Source organism: Coenobita brevimanus, chromosome 112, assembly GCF_032717465.1.
Source record: "Coenobita brevimanus isolate Jiangsu-jjx chromosome 112, ASM3271746v2, whole genome shotgun sequence".
In the NCBI taxonomy this organism is placed as follows: Eukaryota; Metazoa; Arthropoda; class Malacostraca; order Decapoda; family Coenobitidae; genus Coenobita; species Coenobita brevimanus.
Window position 1 is genome coordinate 2056805 of NC_137065.1, and position 20696 is coordinate 2077500.

General features: G+C 40.6%; 1 protein-coding gene across 1 annotated transcript in view; it reads right to left on the minus strand.

Moving 5' to 3' along the window:
• The window catches only part of RhoGEF2 (Rho guanine nucleotide exchange factor 2), a 725597-nt gene that overhangs the window by 178217 nt on the left and 526684 nt on the right, over positions 1–20696 (minus strand). The window contains exons 22-24 of the mRNA XM_080286550.1: positions 13845–13916; positions 9054–9265; positions 5062–5288 (exon numbers count right to left, since the gene is read on the minus strand). Of these exons, the coding sequence (XP_080142676.1) occupies positions 5062–5288; positions 9054–9265; positions 13845–13916 (511 nt within the window). The remainder of the gene's footprint in view (positions 1–5061; positions 5289–9053; positions 9266–13844; positions 13917–20696) is intronic.

The window sequence follows — 20696 nt, forward strand, 5'->3', positions numbered from 1 at the left end:
ATCAGAAACACATAAAACTTTCGCGGGTTTGTTTACAGCTCAACTGGCTAACATCGTGAAGATATTTAGCGGTTTAGCAATTTAACAGTTTAGCATCCGCACTATTCCAGCAAGCTAACGTACATGATCACTGGTGAACTGTCTGCTAACCTTCTGAAAGGCAATCATGACCACTTTGCTTGCCATCCATTCACTGTCGAGCAAAGCAATCATACTGGAGAGATGCTGGCTAGTGAAACTGCCAAGTCATCAAAACAGACTTTCATCACGTATGGAAATACAGTAACCCTAATTAGGTCAGTTACTTTTGTGACATTTTGTGAGTGTATATATGCAGCAGATATTAAAACACGCAAGTTAAAAAACACAAAGCATTCACGGTTTGTTTTCAGCTCAACTGGCCAATACCGTCAAGGAGTTTAGCGGTTTAGCAACTTAGCAGTTTAGTGGCTAGCGTACACCCTACTCTAGCAAGCTAACGTGCTCACTGGTGAACTGTCTGCTAACCTTCTGAAAGGCAATCATGACCACTTTGCTTGCCATCCATTAACTAACTAGCAAAGCAATCATGCTGGAGAGATGCTGGCTAGTGAAACTGCCAAGTCACCAAAACATACTTTCGTCACGTATGGAAATTCAGTAACCCTAATTAGGTCAGTTACTTTTGTGACATTTTGTGAGTGTATATATGCAGCAGATATTAAAACATGCAAGTTCAAAAACACAAAGCATTCACGGGATTGTTTTCAGCTCAACTGGCCAATACCGTCAAGGGGTTTAGCGGTTTAGCAACTTAGCAGTTTAGTGTCTAGCGTACACCCTACTCTAGCAAGCTAACGAAGTTACAGCTTCACTTTTTCAGCCAAGTGAAGTACTTTAGCAATGTCTGTGCAACTCAGGGCACACCCAGTTACAGTATTTTGTTATGAAAATAGGATAAAATTCACTGAGTAGCATAACTGATGCAATATCTGAAATAGCAGTGCCTGACGGGCATTCATATCAGCGTCCGCCATTTCTGCTGTATTCTTAGCAGACGAAGCGATCAGAATGATTGACAACGTTCACTCTCTGCATCTCTGCTGCCTAAGCAAAGCTCTCATGATCGGCAATGGGGATCATTTAGGCCGTAACGTCCAAATTTGTTAGGTTAGGTTAGGTTAGGTTGTAAAATCGTTTGCCATTTTGGACGTTACGGCCGAAACGACCAGAATCCTAAGGTGTAGGTGAGAGTTTGGTGTGGGTGTAGTTAAGGAAGTAGGAGTGGGAAGAGTCAGGCTAGGGAACTGATAATCCGCTTATTATAATCCCTTCAGCCCAGCAATGTATTTTATAGGGTAGTTTATTCATGCTCGCCATATGATTTTATTCAGTTCAGGAAACATGTACTGAGGAGGTTAATGTGGGCTGTATCAAATGCCCCAAGTCTGAATATCGCCTGGGCTCAGTTAAAACGATTGCCAAGTTAAAATCGTATGAAGTGTGGTATAAGCAATTCAATGGATGGTACTGAGGACCATTTACTGTATGAAAGTGACAGTGAAACAGTGATGATGACCGTGGTGATGACTTCCAGTGATGCTTCAGGACCTGGGGGAAGTAGTGATGAATTCTCAGGATTTGAAGACGAGTGAAATTTTCACCATGTCAGTAATATGAAGTGAATATAGGTTTTAGGTGATCATGACAGATGCAACCATGGAAAATTTAGGATCAATGGTGCTGTACACCTTTAGTCTTGCACTGACGATGTTTGGATGAATAAATTGTTTGAGATGTTTCATATCCTTAAGTGATGATATTTATATTGAACAACCAAATACATTTTGATGTTTTTGGCATATAATAAAGCCACTGGGTACTCCAAAACGGACTGATGTAAATGTTTCAGAGGTGAGCGAATGTTGCATGTGGTGTGTACATGTGTGCGTGTGTGTACCATAGCGACTAGGAGGCAGCAGTGTTAAGACCAAAAATGGATGTTTTCACAGTACTCGAATGTTTTGAGATGGATTTCTGTTTTTAGCAAATTCTGGTAAGAGAAATATGCATTTTTAATTGTTGATGCTGCAAGGAAAACAGCTGACAGTAAAGGAGTGATACTGGGAGAAGAGGGTTGAGCCAGTTGTCTAGCGCTTGGGATGCAGCAGTGTTGCCAAGAGATAGTTTCACCATTCTCGACATGTTTTGAGATGAATGTCTGTTTTTAGTAAATTGTGATCAGTGAAGAACGTATTTTTAACTGTTGATGCTGCAAGGGAAACATCGCTGACAGTGAGGAAGTGATACTGAGAGGAAGGGGTAGAGACTGCTGTCTAGCGACTGGGAGGCAGCAGTGTTACTAAGGTGTAACAATGGATGTTTTCACCATAGTATGTTTTGAAATGAATGTTTATAGTAAATTATGATCAGTGAAGCATACATTTTTAATTGTTGATGCTTCAAGGCAAACATAGCTGACAGTGAAGGAGTGATACTGAGAGAAGAGAGTAAAAACAGCTGTCTATCCTGTTCCCAAGCAGCCTTGCTATATTGAACTTTGGTTGTAAAACATTGTAATTTGTGTATTTACAAGTGCTACCTTTTTATATTATTTGTGGAGGTAATTACAGGTTAGTTAGAGTGCATGATTAATGATGGTAGTAGTCTGATATTGTGCTTGAGTCAAGGCAATGTGAGGAAATTCCTTAACAGGTGTGGAATATGACGGGGTTCTTTTAGGATAAATGAACTGATGTGAACATTCATTGTATTTTTATGTTTCGTCAGTGAATGAAAGAATAGAGTTTATTGACTTCATTTGTGGTTTTAAATTCATAAAATATTAAAAACAGTGTTTAGATCAGTTTACTGATACATTTTTATCAACAAAGTTGAGATGGCCTCGTGGTTTGAAGTCACGTTTTGTTAAGACGGGGTTTTGTTTTCTCTTTTCCTGTATCATTCTTTGTACATAAAAGAAGAAACTAAAGGATGATGAGCAGTACTGAATAGATTCTGAAAGGTGAGTGTTGTATCTAAGTGATAGTGGCTCATATCAGTCACGTTTTGTCAAGAAGGTGCATTGTTTTCTTTTCCTGTACCATTCTTTGTATATAAAAAAAGAAACCAAAGGCTGATGATCAGTAATGAATAGATTCTGAAAGGTGAGTGTGTATCTGTGTGGTAATGGCTCTTATCAAGAAACCTTACTGCAGTCTTGGTTGGGGCAAACTTTTTTTTCACAGAACTGCCCTGCCAGAATTAGGGTGCGTCTTTCACAATGCTGCGTCTTACATGCCGCGAAATACGGTAATATGTACCCGGTGAATTGCACCATAAATATCTTCACCTACCGGTATTATTAAAGCGCTATTAAACATCACTACCTTCCATCATCATCATCATCATCATCACCCATATAATGAACCTATCTTACTATTTAAAAAAAAAAAATAATAATAATAATAATAATGATGGTTTTCAAATGCACAAAGAAGCATGACAGCAGCATAACTACCAACAGTGTCCAGTGAAATGGACTGAACATTCATTCAATATTTAGAAGAATTATCAAGAGAGATAGTTTCACTTAATTTATAAACCCTCCAACATGCTTTCATGCACTGGCCTTCATCACCTAATGGCAGCCCTTTATGCTGCCCAATCTCTAGCAGCCTCTCTATTCAGTTCTTTATCCCTGGCGTCACATTTCTATCACATCATCCCATCTTTTTTAGTCCATCCCTTGCAACCCTACCCTCAAGGTTCACACCTCTCACCCTCTGCATCCAGTTCTCATTCTCCATCCTAGTCACATGTCCATAACCATTTCAATCCATCCCTTCTCAACGTAACACTAATATTTTCAAATCCCATTATTCCTCTCAACTCTTCAATGACAATCCTAACTCTTTTCAGAATTTTCATTCAAGGATACACTACACATATATCTAAGCATCATTATCATCTCTACATATCAAGAGACACAGGTCAATCATTTTCACTCATTACTCAAGCCTGCAATCTTGCTCCAACGTACATCTCCATCTTTGAACGTGACTTTGCACGTCATACAATCCCAGCATTGACCTTAACCCATGATGGGCATACACATTCAGCTAAGTCAAGGGTAGGACCAGCCAGCGTGAGTGAGTGAGCGAGCGAGCGAGCGAGTCAGTGAGTGAGGGAGTGGCTTTTCCTGTCTCTATCTGATCAGGAAGCCACTATCTCAGCTGATGGCACCTTTACTGACTATAACCTCTTCAGGATAATGATCCCTTTTTATTTTATTTATTTACTGGTACTTTGGGGGTGGGTGGGGAGGGGCTACTAAAGTCAATTTTCCTAACCCTGAGACCAAAAAGACTGGATAAAATTATTCCCTTCTGCATGAAGATATCTTTTTCTTTTATTCCTGTTTCCACCATAAGATTTTAACTAACCTGGGGAACTATTTTCTATTTTTGTGTATGTTACACCCTCTGATAACATAATTTCTTAACTACAATAGTGTCTCCATTGTATCCTACCATCTCATCCTGTCTGCCTCTTTCCGTCTCTCCTTCCACCCTCTCAACATACACTCCCTTAGTCAACTCTGGCTCTCCATTTGCTCCACATGATTGAACCATTTAAGGGTAGTCCTCCCAACACTTTCCAGCGTCCTCACATCACCACACTGCCACACATCTTCCTCACTAAATCTTACCTTAATTATAAAATCTGCAACTTTTATACCAAAACTGTTTTGCTACCTCTATTGACACTTTCAATTTTCCTTGTAGCTGGCAAAGTAACTTCACATGAGAATCAGCAAGAGGTTTAGGTTGCCAAGTGCCATCATTATACTGTACAAGGTTTTATAGCAAATCAGTGCTCAGCGAGATTTCTGATAAACATTTTTCGTTTAGACATGATCAAAAAAAAAAAAAAAAAAAAAAAAAAGTTCTGAAAAGCATTTCGGATCCAATGTGGCATCCAAAAAGAGAAAAAAATGTTTGTTAAGTCCCTCACAACTTAGATTATTAAAATACTGAAAATAACATGATGCCAACTAAGTACAGTATCCCCTCTACTTACCATGTCAATAAGGAGGTCACCAACTCTCGTAACAAGCACCTCCTCTTGTCTTCGTTTCTTCATGGCCTGGTTGAATGTGCAGTGAATCTCCAGCAACTGGTCAAGGTTGGGGAAGAGCAGCTCGAGCTGGTCTTTGGGTAGGAGTTCTGAGTCGGTCATGGGCACTTGGAATAGGTGCTTCAGGACCTTCAAAACTCGCACATGCGTCCTTTCAGTATGGAATAGTTCTGTGAACAAGAACACACACTGTAGAACAGATGAACAATTATAAAAACAAATAATACTGTATATCTTTATTTACTGTGGATATAAGGAACAGCATTCAGAAGGTAACACAAGAATATAAATTAATTCTGGCCATAAAGCACTGAACATGGAATACTTAGACCCTTTGGCCACAGAATGTTCTTTATATAATACTCTTGCTATCAGACAATTTTACTAGGTTTAGGAAACACTCTTCAAACAGGAGAAGTTAGATATACTATCACCAGACTCTTCACTACTATGGGATGTTTCCTGAACTGTATAATCTGGCAGTGCTAATAATACACCTTAAATGATGTATCGTACTGAAAGGGCTAAAGAGCACTAGGACAGTTGTGATGGATAGTGAGTTATATCAAGCACTCTGTCTTCAACATTCGTATCCCGATCATCATCCACTGACCCCATCAATCACTGGAGTGTGGAGTGCTACTGTATTGACTCATTTCTTTCGTATTTCCTTGAAACGCTTTTTCAACTTGGTCCCTTCCCTTTATTTCTTCACCAGTTCACTTCAAACCTTTATTTCTTCACCAGTTCACTTCAAACTTAGCACAAATGTTCCTTGGGCAATAGCACCAGCCACCTTTTAATCTATTTTTTACATCTTTTAAATAGATTTATTGGGTGACATCGTATAAACACATTTTTTCAGATCCTATGGCTCTGTATGTTTATTAACCATCTTGGGAATTTGCACAGAGGTATGTCAATGTACTGTATCTGAGTGGAGACACTCTTGCATTCCCTTGGAAATGTTGGCAATCTTGTTTTATTCTTGCTATCTCCTGACAGTTTTATTAAGATCTAGCTAGACTTTTCAAGCTAGAAGGGTTAGACATAACCTTCATGAAGTACAGTAAATCCCTTCAATAACTGGCCTTTTATAAATTAAATAAAATAGTCTGGTTGAGGTAAGAATAAACAAAAGACAATACCAACTCTAAAGATATTAATATGAGAGATTATTGAACCCACACTGTGCTTCCTACCCATACACAATCTCTCTCCTCCACTGCATCTCAGCCCAGCCACTTGAACAGGCGGTAAGTAGTGGGATAATACTCAAAGGTTAAGCAAACAAGGAGCAGTGGGATGAAGGGCTGGCAACAGTGGAGGCCAGTCAGTAAATCATCTCAAGCAGGGGATAAGGAGGTACCAGGCACCCTCACTCACATACCCTCTCCCTGCCACTACCGCATCACTAGCTTTGTTTTCATCTACCGGTAATGTATGTAATTCCCTATTTAGCATTCTAGATATGTTTAAAAAACCCAGGCAATAGCAGAGCTAGGCAGTAATTCATCTCAAGCAAGGGATAACGAGGTAACAGGTACTCTCACTCATGTATCCTCCACCTGCCACTAATGTATCACTAACTTCGATGATCTATCAATACAGTAATTCCTCACTTAACACTCCAAACCATCCCCTATAACCTGAGCAACAGCAGGACTGGGCAGCAAATTATCTCAAGTGGGGGATAAGGAAGTACCAGGCTCTCTCACTCATGTACTCTCACCCTGCCACTGCTGTATCAGTAGTTCTGCCTTAAACTACCAGCAAAGTATACAGTACATAACTTCTCACTTAAACACTCTAGATGTGTTTCTAAAAGCCAGGGGCAACAATGGGACCAGACTGCAATAATTTCAAGCAGCAGATAAGGAGGTACCAGACTCTCTCACACAGACACTCTCTCCGTGCCACTGCTGTTATCACTGTCTAAATCTTCCATTAGGTTAAATCTCCCTATTATCTCTCTCATGCTTCTGTAACTAACTTGCAGCTGATTATACTCATCTGTCATCAGCCGGAATAGAATACAACACCTGTCCCACCCAGGAAAGAAGTAATGATGATATTATTAATTTTCAACCACTTACAACTTGCTCTTAACTCAATGACTTCTGGCCTTTACTGCTTATGATACTAAAATTATTTTCACTTTGCATCTTCTTTCCCATAGCTCTGTGGCCGATTAAGACAATACAGGTGGTCACCCACTTATAATTGGGCTACGTTCCGAGAAACTGATTGTATGTGGAATTTACTGCAAGTCAAAAATGCATTTTATACACCTAACCAACAGAATATCATAGCCTCACCAAGCCTACCTAAAATGCACTTAGAACACTTACATTAGCCTACAGTTAGGCAAAATCATTAACATGAAAGCCTATTTTATAATAAAGTGTTGAATATCTCACGTAAGTTATTGAATACTATGCAAAGATCATCCATAGCGCAAGTCAAAGTTCATGTGTGATGGCCATAATGGGCTTGATCCTGGTAATTTTGGCTGTACCATCCAAATAAGTTAAGTTACACTGTTTAGGTCTTTAGGTGACCTGGCCATTTGCCAGTTTGGATGTTACTGCTTAAATGACTTACGGCCAAAATGACCAGGACCCTACGGGCTTGTCACCTTCATGCTGGGCAATTACCTTGAGTTTCATCTCAAGAGTAATCGCCTTCCTCGTTTTCTTCTCATCAGTGGCTGGAGAGACAGATGGGCATTTCATAGACACGATGGATGTACAAAACACAACGTAGATACAAGGGGTTAAAAAAAAAAAAAAAAAAAAAAAAAAAAAAAAAAAAAAAAAAAGAGGTAACACAACACAGTACAGCATCAGAATATCCACTGTTTACACTAGCGATCGCCTGGGCAGACTGAGACCTGGCTTGCTGCTGCTGCCCAGCATCACAAGAGAGTAATGTGCTTCATATCAACAGCCCAGGAAAAGTTCAAAATTCACATTCCAAAGTACTGTAAGGTTTCTACCACTGTAAGGCAAAAAAATCGTAAGTTGACTGTTTGTAACATGGAGAATGCCTGGACTATGGCTTTACATCATTTCTGCAGCACTTCTTCGTGACTCGCATCACATTTCATAGCGTTCATGTCTTGCTATGACTCGGCATTCAACAAAGAGATGGCAATTTTAGACCATTTGAGTAAAACTGGTGTAGTTCTGATGTTCTCACACGCTCCTTCTCCGCCTCCAATGCATCATAAATTTTCCCTTATCCTACTGTACTGTGCTGTTTTTACTCTAACTTAACCCAAAACTGCCATCTCTCCATCTTGAATGCTGAGCTGGAGCAATAATAAACATTAGAGTATGATGCTGGTCATGAGTACTGGTAAGTGTTACGGAAAGGATGTAGAGCCATAGTATTGCCATTTACTTATTCTGAGCTCTCTCCATCTGGAACGCTGTGCTGGAGCAATAATTAACATTAAAGTATGATGCTGGTCATGCATATGTGTTATGGAAAAGATGTAAAGCCACAGTACTGCCTTTTACTTATACTGAGCAAAGTGAAATAAGCTGGAAATGGACAAAAATCTGGGGTAAGTCAGTGTAAAAAGAGTATAGTACTTTAATTCCTCATTTACCATTCTTGATGTGTTCATCAAAACTTCTGAACAGGGTGAACATTATGCCCTGGTAATAAGTAATACCTACCATAAAAAAAAAAGAAATACCTGAGAGGGATGCCTTCATGTAATGGCATTGATAGAACCAGGCAGCTCCACTGTCTGCTTATTCAAATACCCCTCAACTCTCTCCCTATTCCCCAAAGGAGAATGGTGGACTGCAGAAGTGCAACTTCAGCCTGCAGTCTACCAGGTTCATGTTCAGATGATCCTAGGGTCAGAACAACAATAACAGGCAACTAAAGACAAGTTTCCCTAAAGACAAAACTTAACTCACCATTGATAGTGTCCTGCCGCTTGCGCTCCTTTGGTTTGAGTTTCTTGAGGTCTTCTGCGGGCACCAGCCGCTGCCAGTTTGGAAGATCGACCTCGGCCTCAATGTCCGAGTCATTCTCAAGCACCCCAAGCACTGCTGAGGGCAAAGGGGGGTCTGTGCGGCTCGGCTCACCGCGCGACACATGCTCTAGTGACGTGCTCGGGCTCTCCTGGCTGCTTTGAGGCAATGGAATATGTTACTGAATGATTATGCAAACACATATATTAACATGTGCATACATAATAATGACACCATGTTTCATCTTAACAAATCCCCATACTGGGGCTGACCAAGCACCGCTAATGCTTTTTTATGGACTTGAAGGTAAATTAATTACTAAGACCAGCTAATTACTGCCTAACACTTTCCAGCAGCTGTAGAAAAAAAAATCTAGGTTGGGTAACAAGATTAGACTACAGTTAAAATATCACTACGGATGTATATCAGGGACAAAAAGCTGCCTAATATCTCAGAACTTTTAATTCTAACTTTCCTCTTTCAGTTTGTATTCTTAAAACTGAGAGGGGTAGCTTAAGAGGTACTACCTTAAGAGTAAATTATGGCTGCAAGCATGGTACCTAGCCACACAATCATTATTCTTGGGCAGGAAACAGCCACACGTAAATTGAGTCAAAGCCCAAGCTGAGATTCCTACATTGTTACAAATCTTATTACAAACCTAATTTCCCTTTCCCATCGCCTCTAGGCTACCCTGTAAAGTAATTAGCCAAATACGGCACCTGCCATAGTTTCCAGTCCAATGATACAGATTAGTGATTCCACTGCAAGCTTCCACAAATGTCCCTCAATTCCCTCCCTATCCACCAAAAGGAGGATGGCAGACTGCAGGAGGATAGCTTCAGCCTGCAGTCCACTGGGGTCCATGAATCTGTTGAACCTGGGGCCAACACCACCACTACCGTACTATTACTATCCACAGAAAACATCAGCTGTACCATGGTTAACCTCATTATGGCGATTCCTGAAGATATTTTTTTGTATTTTCTATACGATCAGAAGTGACTAAAAAAATGACTACAGTACAAGATTCTGGGACAAAGGTTAGCCTAATATTCACCTCTCCTACTACTCCCTCCCATCTGCTGGCTAATATTCTTACACTGACAGAAGCTTCAAATGTTTCTCTGCCCATAAATGATTTTGTTATGCATCTGGGAGGAACATGAAAACCATTATCCTTTTCTATTTCCGTATTAAACCTATCAGTGTGACTGATGATGAAGATGATGACAATGATGATGATAATGATGATATAAAAGCAATGCTGATGTTTAAAAGAAAATAGACATAAACCTGAAAATGATAAAAATACGAAGGATCATCACGAAGCTGATAATGATGAAAAATTATAAACCTGAAATTATAATAACTATCATAACTCTGACTTTCAGTTTTAATTAATCCTTCATTCTCATTTTTCAGCACAAATGATTCCCTGTAACCAAATAATTTAACTACTGGTAATTAACTCATTCTATACACCCTGACAGAAGAGAAGTTCAGGGGTCAGGCGTGCAAAGATCAACCACATTAGTCTATCCCTACACTGAAACCGCATCACTAATACAGAATTGCTATACATGTAAAAAAAAAATGGTATTGATGCTGTGAAAATTATTTATCACACTATTACCTAAAAAAACACTATTGGGGGCAGGGGGGTCCAATAAATACTGTAGCAAAAATTTAAATGGCACAGTGCAAATCCCATAAAATGTTGGAATATCCTCAACACAGGGTATATGTGACTGTGTTTTTTAATACAACTGTCATCCTATCAGTCATGGAAAGGGATGCCTTCACTTGGTGGCACTGATATAACTGGGTGGCACAACTACCCAGTTACACAAACATCCCTTTGTTTCCTACTTATCACCCCAAAAGGAAGATGGTTTACTGAAGATGAACCCAGGGCTACAAGTACTGAACTACTAGTACTGTCATACTATTCCTTCCCCCTTTCATTTTTTTTTCCTTTTTTTTCTGTTCACACACATTATGAAAAGTAATAACATTACCTATATGGAGAAACTGGGAACTTCAAAGGGGTGAACGACAACTAAACATGAGTTTCATAATTCACTAGTGTTGTTTTCATCAGACACAACTAGCCCACTTTCACAGCTTCAGTACAGAGCCGTGATTGCATGATATTTGATGAACCCTAGTTATGAGGTAGGAATAGAGTCTCCTTGGTTACTAGTCTGACTACAGCTGGCCATCAACTGAGCTGAAAGGGACTAGGGATCTTTGTCAGGTAAGAATACTCTCACTGCTGGCACTTTGATGATAGTTCTCGTCTTTACGTGCTTTCCTGTTGCTATTTCTGAAACTCTTCCCACCCAAAATAATCTGGCAGGTAAAGTGGGATGATCCTGTTCCTGGCACTTATCTGTTCCTCTCTACTTAAAATACAGAGAAGCCAGGAAATAATAATAATATGATGATGATGATAATAAAACGGCAATGACTGACAATGATGACAATGACAGTGATGATGATGGTGATGATGACAGTGATGATATATGATGATGATGATGATGATGATGAATGCGACAATGATGTACAAGCATTTTAACTGAAGTACCTTTAACCCTTTCACTACAATGATGTCTTATTCGGTTTTATTTTTGTTACTTCAAGATTATTACATTCTAGTTAGGAGAGATCTTGTGTAAGGTATAAGATAATGAAGACTCCATTTCTCTCTCCAGATTGAAAAAGTCTCTAATTTTCACCTCTCCAGTTTGAAAAGTCTCTCCTAAGGCTCAAGTTAACCTCTCCAGTTTGAAAAGTCTCTCCTAAGGCTCAAATTAATCTCTCAACTTGAAAAATACCTCGTATGGTTATATTGATAACTCTCCAGCTTGAAAAGTCTCTCCTAAGGCTCAATTTAATCTCTCAACTTGAAAAATACCTCGTATGGTTATATTTATAACTCTCCAGCTTGAAAAGTCTCTCCTAAGGCTCAATTTAATCTCTCAACTTGAAAAATACCTCATATGGTTATATTCATAACTCTCCAGCTTGAAAAGTCTCTCCTAAAACTCCACTGAAGCTCTCTCCTGTTTGAAAAGTCTCTCATATGGCTTCATTTAAACTCCAATTTGAAAAGTCTCTCATATAGCTTCATCTAAACTACAGTTTGAAACGTCTCTCATATAGCTTCATTTAAACTACAGTTTGAAAAGTCTCTCGTACAGCTACTTTTAAACTACAGTTTGAAAAGTCTCTCGTACGGCTTCTTTTAAACTACAGTTTGAAAAGTCTCTCGTATGGCTTCATTTAAACTATGGTTTGAAAAGTCTCTCGTACGGCTTCATTTAAACTACAGTTTGAAAAGTCTCTCGTACGGCTTCACTTAAACTACAGCTTGAAAAGTCTCTCGTACGGCTTCATTTAAACTACAGTTTGAAAAGTCTCTCGTATGGCTTCATTTAAACTACAGTTTGAAAAGTCTCTCGTACGGCTTCATTTAACCTACAGTTTGAAAAGTCTCTCATACGGCTTCACTTAAACTACAGCTTGAAAAGTCTCTCGTACGGCTTCATTTAAACTACAGTTTGAAAAGTCTCTCGTATGGCTTCATTTAAACTACAGTTTGAAAAGTCTCTCGTACGGCTTCACTTAAACTACAGCTTGAAAAGTCTCTCGTATGGATTCATTTAAACTTTCCAGTTTGAAAAGTCTCTCGTACGGCTTCATTTAACTCCCCAGTTTAAAAGGTGGGTAATGTTTACAAAAGCATAACACCAGATTCCTATGAAACAATAACATGACTCAATTCACTGCATATTTCTAAGTCACCTTTCTTCTGTAACATTTCTTCCACAAACTAAAACAAAGTGAGATATTGTGGTGTGTCTGATGTGTGCCTGTGCTGGAGGTTTGCTTACATCTTGTCTATAAAATGCAAATTGCTTTTGTCTCCTGGTAGTTTATGGTCACAGGCTGTATGCTCTTGTTATTGCTAGTGATTTATGGGTCCGATTCAGCCAATTTGAGGGCTGGAAGTGGGTCTGTTATGTGTTTTCAAATCTGAAATCAGAGTCAAGATGCACTATTCCGATAACTTGGGATAAGACTGGAAACTGCTCTCGACTAGGCTTGAGTGACATGTATCTAGGTTAAGTGGCGTTCGGGTAGGTTAATGTCTAAAATACCTTGAAATTCAGTAGTTTGTTTTCACCATCAGGAAGAAAAAAATGTAATGTTCACAGTACACTGCCTTAACATCACACTGAAGCCCCATAATATCTTGTTTACTTTTTATTTGCATACGAAACATCAGACAAAAATGCTGACTTTGAACTGTACAACGTATTGATTCCCGATATTATTTTGTTGCGGTGTTATGGCTCTATACACATTTATTATCTAAAAAGTCTCTCCAATGTCTCCATTTAACCTCTCCTGTTTGAAAAAGTTTCGTCTACGCTAGAATATAAGTATCTGGTGGTAGTGAAAATACGTACATAAACCCAGCCACTGAAGCTTGAAAAGTCTCTCCTAGGCTTGAGTACAACTGCCTGGTTGTAGAGAAATTATGTATGCATAAAAAAGCTGCCATCGGAGTTTGAAAAGCCTGTCTCCAAACTCAGCGAAAAATTGATGGTTGCAAGACGGATATTAATTCAATAATCGTAGTGAAAGGTTAAAGTGATATACAATGAACTTATTCCTTTTAAATACATCATCATCATTACTCTCTCTCTCTCTCTCAGCACCCACCTGTGTGAAAGACTTGAGTTAGACGATGAACCGGAATGTCCTGCGTTGAGGCCAGTGTCCGCGTCCACGTCACTGAAAAGAAACGTCACCATTAGTACACATTATACCAATAAGAAGGAGAAGCAAGCACGTCACCAATAGAAAGGTAAATAAAAAAAAATAAAAAAAAACGAAAAGAAATAACAGCATTTGGTGGTCTCGTTTTATGCGAAAAATACAGCAAGTAATTTAACAAACATCATTATAAGTAAGAAGAAGAACAAAACAGCACGTGTCACTCATACTTTACCTTTCTCCATGCTGAATACGTAAATACTGTATGCCCTATAGCAAAAATAAAACCTATGAATTTCTGTCCCTACTCAGCAACGACCTCATCCCCTCTCTAACGATACATCACCCTCCCTCACAGACGCAACAGGCCTAATCTTCAACCCTTTCCGAGTTTCTGTCCAATGATTTTATATTTAACTGCTGGTGGCGATTCATTTTTCTTCTTTAATGCAAGGAAGAAGGAACCAAAGGCTTAACTCCTGCAAACTGATGGTGTTTTTCATTTTATTCAAACTACCATCACATATCTTACTCAACTTTAGAATGCCCTCTGGTTTATTATTATTATTATTATTATTATTATTATTATTATCAGACTAACCAAAATCTTGAAGCCCATAGTCGTCTGCTTGAGAGAGAGAGAGAGAGAGAGAGAGAGAGAGAGAGAGAGAGAGTGTGTGTGTGTGTGTGTGTGTGTGTGTGTGTGTGTGTGTGTGTGAAAAATCCTCCATCCCTTAGGCTATACACAACACAAGCGTCTAAGGTTTGCAACAATAAAAAATAATAATAATAATGATGATGATGATGATGATAATAATAATAATAATAATAATAATAACTGTCACTGGATTAAAGGAGATAAGCTTCACTGTGAAATAAAACACCAAATAAAACACTTAAAAGAATAAAACTGATATCGTATTGAAGGAATAAATTGGTGAAAAGACTTTGATTTGTGCATGAGTGAAAAACAAGTCATTAAAACACGTTATGTATATCAAACGGGCTTTATAACGAGAGAGAGAGAGAGAGAGAGAGAGAGAGAGAGAGAGAGAAAGCAGGATAGTCGCGCACACACACACACACACACAGAATCAAAAGGGCAGATGCAGGTACACACACACACACACATACACACACACACACACCTTACTAAAAAACAAAGGAAGCCTAAAACTCTCTGCAGCGAACCATGAACATCCACATCAACCACCACCACAACAGCATCAATGACCGTAACAATAACCACAACAATACCCACAATAACACATGAAATACAACGAAATATATAACTCCTATCTCTTTAAATAACGTTCTTGGGTGGGTATGACTCAGATCAGGCGGACTGGCAGACGAAGACACTACCCACCTGACCACCGGAGACTCCAAAACAAAGATATTTACTGTTAGCATCATCTTCGAAGGGGAAAAACAGCCACAGAATATGCTTAATAAAACTTGAATTTAAAACGTAATATGTTGCCAAAGACGAAAGCCATTGAGACGGACAAACACCCGCATGGGGAAAGTTGTTATTATTATTATTTTATCCCAGTTGCTTTTACCTCTTTTTTTTTTTCTTTTAATTCCAATCTGACCAACCTTCATACCTAAAAAACTGACGATTATTTTCAAGTTCAACGCTTTCAATACATAACTCCCTCGCGACAATAACGCCTTTGTGTTATACCTAAGCTGACTACAACCACACGTCTAAGCTGACTACAACACACGTCTCTCCTAAGCTGGTGGCAGAAAGACTACAACATAAAATAATTCAGACTGAAGGAGTTAGAAAGCAGAGACAGACAGACAAACGCGACCAAAAACATTACCCACCCACCACACAACTGGCCACACAGGCAAATCAAACACAGGGAGTTAAAATACACAAAAAAACACACTGACAAACTACACACAAACACGCTAACAAGAGCAGTGAACGGGTGCAGTGTGTTGCAATTAATAAGTGACCTGTGTGTGTGTGTGTGTGTGTGTGTGTGTGTGTGTGTGTGTGTGTGTGTGTAACTGAAGGTAGATTGTTATTTGGGTCAGGGTGGGGTGGGATGGGGAGGGTGGGGATAAGGGTGAGGGTGCTTGCAATGGTGGGGGTTAGGGTGGGAGTGGGGGTGAGGATGAGAGGGTGGAGGTGGGGGTGGGGGGTGGGAACGAGGGTGATGGGAGGAAGGAAGGAAGTAATAAAGAGTGAGAGTCAAGGAGAAATAAAAAAAATAAAACACACACATACACACACACACACACACACACACACACACACACACAGGTACACTAGCAGCCAATATAAACAAAATAATCAACCAAACAACTAAACAACTCCCACAGAACAAAGAAAAACAAAGAGCTTTAATAAACACGACACATCCAAAACAACAAACAAACAATCAACCTACAGGACAACAGTAATCAACCAATCAACAGCAACAGTCCCAAGAAACAATGGTGAATAACAATCTCTCTCTCTCTTTTTCTCTCTCTCCCACGTTTTATTCTTCTTCCCTCCCCTCCCCCGTCTCTCTCCCTCTCTCCCTGCTGCCCTACTCCCACCATCCCCTCTCCTCCACTCCCACGTTGTAATCTTTTCTCCCCTCCTCTCCCCCGTCTCTCTCTCTCTCTCTCCCATTCCCCTTGCTTTAAAATCCTCTTCCCTTCCCTCTCTTTTCATCTCTTTTACTTGATTGTTATTCTCTTTCTCCTCTCCTTCCCTCTTTTTCTTACCTTTTTCCTTTCCTTCCTTTCTCTCTCTCTCTCTCTCTCTCTCTCTCTCTCTCTCTCCTCTCTCTCTCTAAATGGCAGAGTGACACCCCGGCCGGGAGGGGGAACACGGGAGAATGATGGGTAGATATTGGTAGATGGATAGACAGATAGATAGACGGATAGATAGATACCGGGAAATAGTGATGGGTAGATGAGATACCAGTGAGCAGATAGACGGATAGATAGATAGATAGATGGATATAGATAGATACCAGAACAGATACATGGATCGATAGATAGGTATACTGGTATTGATGGGTAGCTGGGGTCATGTAGATAGACAGATACCGGTGGGGAGATAGATTGATAGATATACTGATGAGTGGACGGAGACACCGATAGATAGATGGACAGACAGACAGGTAAATATAGACAGGCAGGTAGATAGAAAGGAGGAATGAATGGGGAGGGGAGGGAGAGGACGAGGGTGAGGGTGAGTGGGTGAGGGAGAGGGAGAGAGACAAAGAGAGAGGGCGGGAGAGGGAGAGTGAGTGGGTGAGGAACAGGGTTAGGGTGAGAAGCAAGAGAGAGAGAGGTAAACAGGTGAGGGAGAGAGAGAGGGGAAGGGAGAGGGAAAGAGAGGGGGAAGGGAGAGGGAAAGAGAGGGAGGGAGGAAGGGAGGGAGGGAGGGAGGGAGGGAGGGAGGGAGGGAGGGAGGGAGGGAGGGAGGGAGGGAGGGGGAGAGAGAGAGAGAGAGAGAGAGAGAGAGAGAGAGAGAGAGGTGAAGAAGGATGACGGAGGAAGGGGAGAGGGGTGAAGTAAGAGGGGTGAGGGAGAAGGGAGAGGGGTGAGGAGAGATGACGAAAGGGGTGAGGAGAGGGGGGGGTGAAGGCGGCAGTGAGCCAATGTCAGTCTCACTACACCCTGCCAACGCTACACGAGGTTACTTTACCCTCACCCCACTTCACCCCTCACCCCTAAAATTCTCTCTCCCCTCACCCACCTCCTCCCTCCCCTCACCCCTCTCCACCTCCTCCCTCCCCTCACCCCTCTCCACCTCCTCCCTCCCCTCACCCCTCTCCTCCTCCCTCCCCTCACCCTCTCCTCCTCTCTCCCCTCACCCCTCTTCTGTTCCTCATCTCTCACCCCTTCTCTCTTTAACTCTTTCCTACTCTCGACTCTCAATCCTCTCTCTCTCTCTCTCTCTCTCTCTAATCCTGACCCCTTTCCCCTCTGTCCCTTGCTTATCTCTCTCTCTCTCTCTCTCTCTCTAATCCTGACCCCTTTCCCCTCTCTCTCTCTCTCTCTCTCTCTCCTCAATGACCCAACCCCCACTCTTTCTCCGCTCACCATCCTCTCGATACCACCTCACATTAATCACATCACTCGTTTCTAATTTTGACTCTTTCTCTCTCTCTCTCTCTCTCTCTCTAAATTGCAACTTCCCTTCCAGTTATTAAAATGGTCAAATAATCATAGTGCTAAGGGTGACTCGAGTGTGTGTGTGTGTGTGTGTGTGTGTGTGTGTGTGTGTGTGTGTGTGGATAGGGGGAAGAGGCTAGGGTGCTTGGAGAGGGTAGTGAATGTGTACGAATAGTTAAAGAAGGGATGATTATATGTGAGCAGGGAAGATAAGGTAATGTACGGGAAAGTAAGGTAAGGTAGGGTAAGGCAGGGTAGAGTATGGTAGGGTAGGGTAAAAATCAATAGGTAACAGTAAGGTAAGGTTAATTAGGTTTACGTTAGATCAAGTTAGACTAGTTAGATACACCTAGATTACTAGAAGGGCGCAGAGCTGAGTAGGACATGGCTGAGTAGGGCATGGCAGAGAAGGGCAGGGCAGGGCACGGTTGGAAGAACACGGCAGAGAAATGAACGGCGGTGTAAAGTAGACCGAGTTGGACAGGGCAGTGTAGAGATGGGATACCGGGGGATTTGCGAAGCAGTGTGGGTAAGTTAGGGTACAGTGAGGAAGGGCAGGGAAAGACAGGGTACGACAAGCCAGGACAGGACACGATAAGGTATAACTGGACTGAGTTGGATGAGGTAATGTGACGCAGGAAAAGGGTAGGGCAGAGGAGAGATGGGGAACTGTGAGGTGAGAAGAGAGGAGCATAAGGTAACTAAAGACGAGGGAAGAGAAGCACACGACAGCTGAGAGGAGTATAGCATAACTAAAAGAAGAGGAGAGGTGATAAGGGAGGTGTGGAGGACAGATCAGAGTAGAAGAGAGGAGAGCAGAGTAGAACATAGAAGGCAGAGCAAGGGAAGCCAAGCCAGTGAAAAGCAGGGCAGGGGAAGGGAGGTTGGTACGGCGCAGGAACACTTGAGATGTGTGAATGCTGCAGTAAGCCATAAAACAAGGTGCCAGGAACGACAACAGCCCGAGTCACTGCCCACGTGGGGAGGTAAACACGCACAATACTACATTCATCTCACCACACTCTTGACTTTACACTTTTCACCTCAACCTGGCCTAAAACTGACACATCTCCATCTTGAATTCTGTGCCATAACAAAATATTTACACAAGAACATAGCGGTAAACACCCAATAGTGCTATGGAAAGGATGCACAGCGATAGTATTGTCTTTTTCTGTCATCGAATTACGTAATAGCAACTGCAACAGGACGATTATCTACACCAAATTACGGGCAAAAAATCCACCCATCCAAAAAGAATTATACCTACCAGCATCATACTACCTACTAAAACACACATCTGCAAAACACGTGCCTCCTTGCGTATTTTCCCGGCACACCTGTCTATACCTACCGACACACCTGGTTCTATCTCCTAGCCACAAACTTACTTTAGCATAATCCCTCACCTGACAAAAGATCCCTAACTCCTTTTAGCTCTGTTGATGGCCAAGTGTAGTCAGACTGGAAGACTCGTTAGACTAGTAACCAAAAAGACTTATTACTACCTCATAATAAATCTGTGGCAGTACCCAAGTTGCAGGAGTGACCCAGTGCCGTCAGATAAAGACTAACTATACCTGTCCACACATCTGCCTATTTTCACACCTCCACCTCCACCTAATCACGTAGGTACCGACAAGACAATAGGGCAAGATGGGTAGGCACAGGTAAGGGTAGAGATCATATCAGGTCATTGGAGGTCAGACTATTGGCACACTTAACGATTACATGCAAGTCAACGAATCCTTACTGTTGAGAAATGGTTTGAATCAGTCGCCACTAAACTCATCAGCAAATTCATGTTTCTAGTTTAATTTCAGCCAAAGCTAGAGTATTTTATGTATTTAGCTACTCTAATAATTCAACTATTTGATATCTTTTTACAGCATGTTTCCCGTAGATCACAGCCTACGACAATACTCTGGCTCTACATCCTTTCCGCAGCACTTCTTCATGATTAGCACCATATTCTAGTGTTAATATATTGTTACTCCTCAGAACTCAACATGAAGAGATGGCAATTTTCTATCGTGTTAGTATATAGTTACACCGCAGAATTAAAGAACTTAACAAACTAAACAATATCCATAATGGTTACGAGGAGGAAAAAAATGCACTGATGTTTTAAATGCAAAGGCAAATGTTTACACTCCGAGCCCCTGAGTGTTTACATGGACTGGCACCAGCTGATCGACACGTGTTAATGTTTACACCTGAACAGCTGATTTAAAAAGTACTGTAAACATTACCTCTGTTGCTGGAGTACGGATATCAGTAACTAGCATTACTAATCATATGACAATTATTATTATTACTATTATTATTATTATTTAATATATAATTATTATTCTTACTCATTTTTCATTGTATTTTTATTCTTTTTTTCAGGGGAGGGGGTGACATTGAAGCCACAAAAATCGAAGTAGGTTATACATGATACCTAATACGCAGAAATACATACTCCAGCCAGGTACAGAAAGATACGGTATACATATTAAGATAGATGTAAACTTATATACCACTGCTTTCCTAAATACAGTTAAACAAAGACAAACGACTACAAAAACATTTAATTCGAAATATGTGAAAAAGAATTACCTCAATCTAAAAAAAACACACATGCAAAAAACAAAAATGCAATAAAAGTTCAAAGCAAAA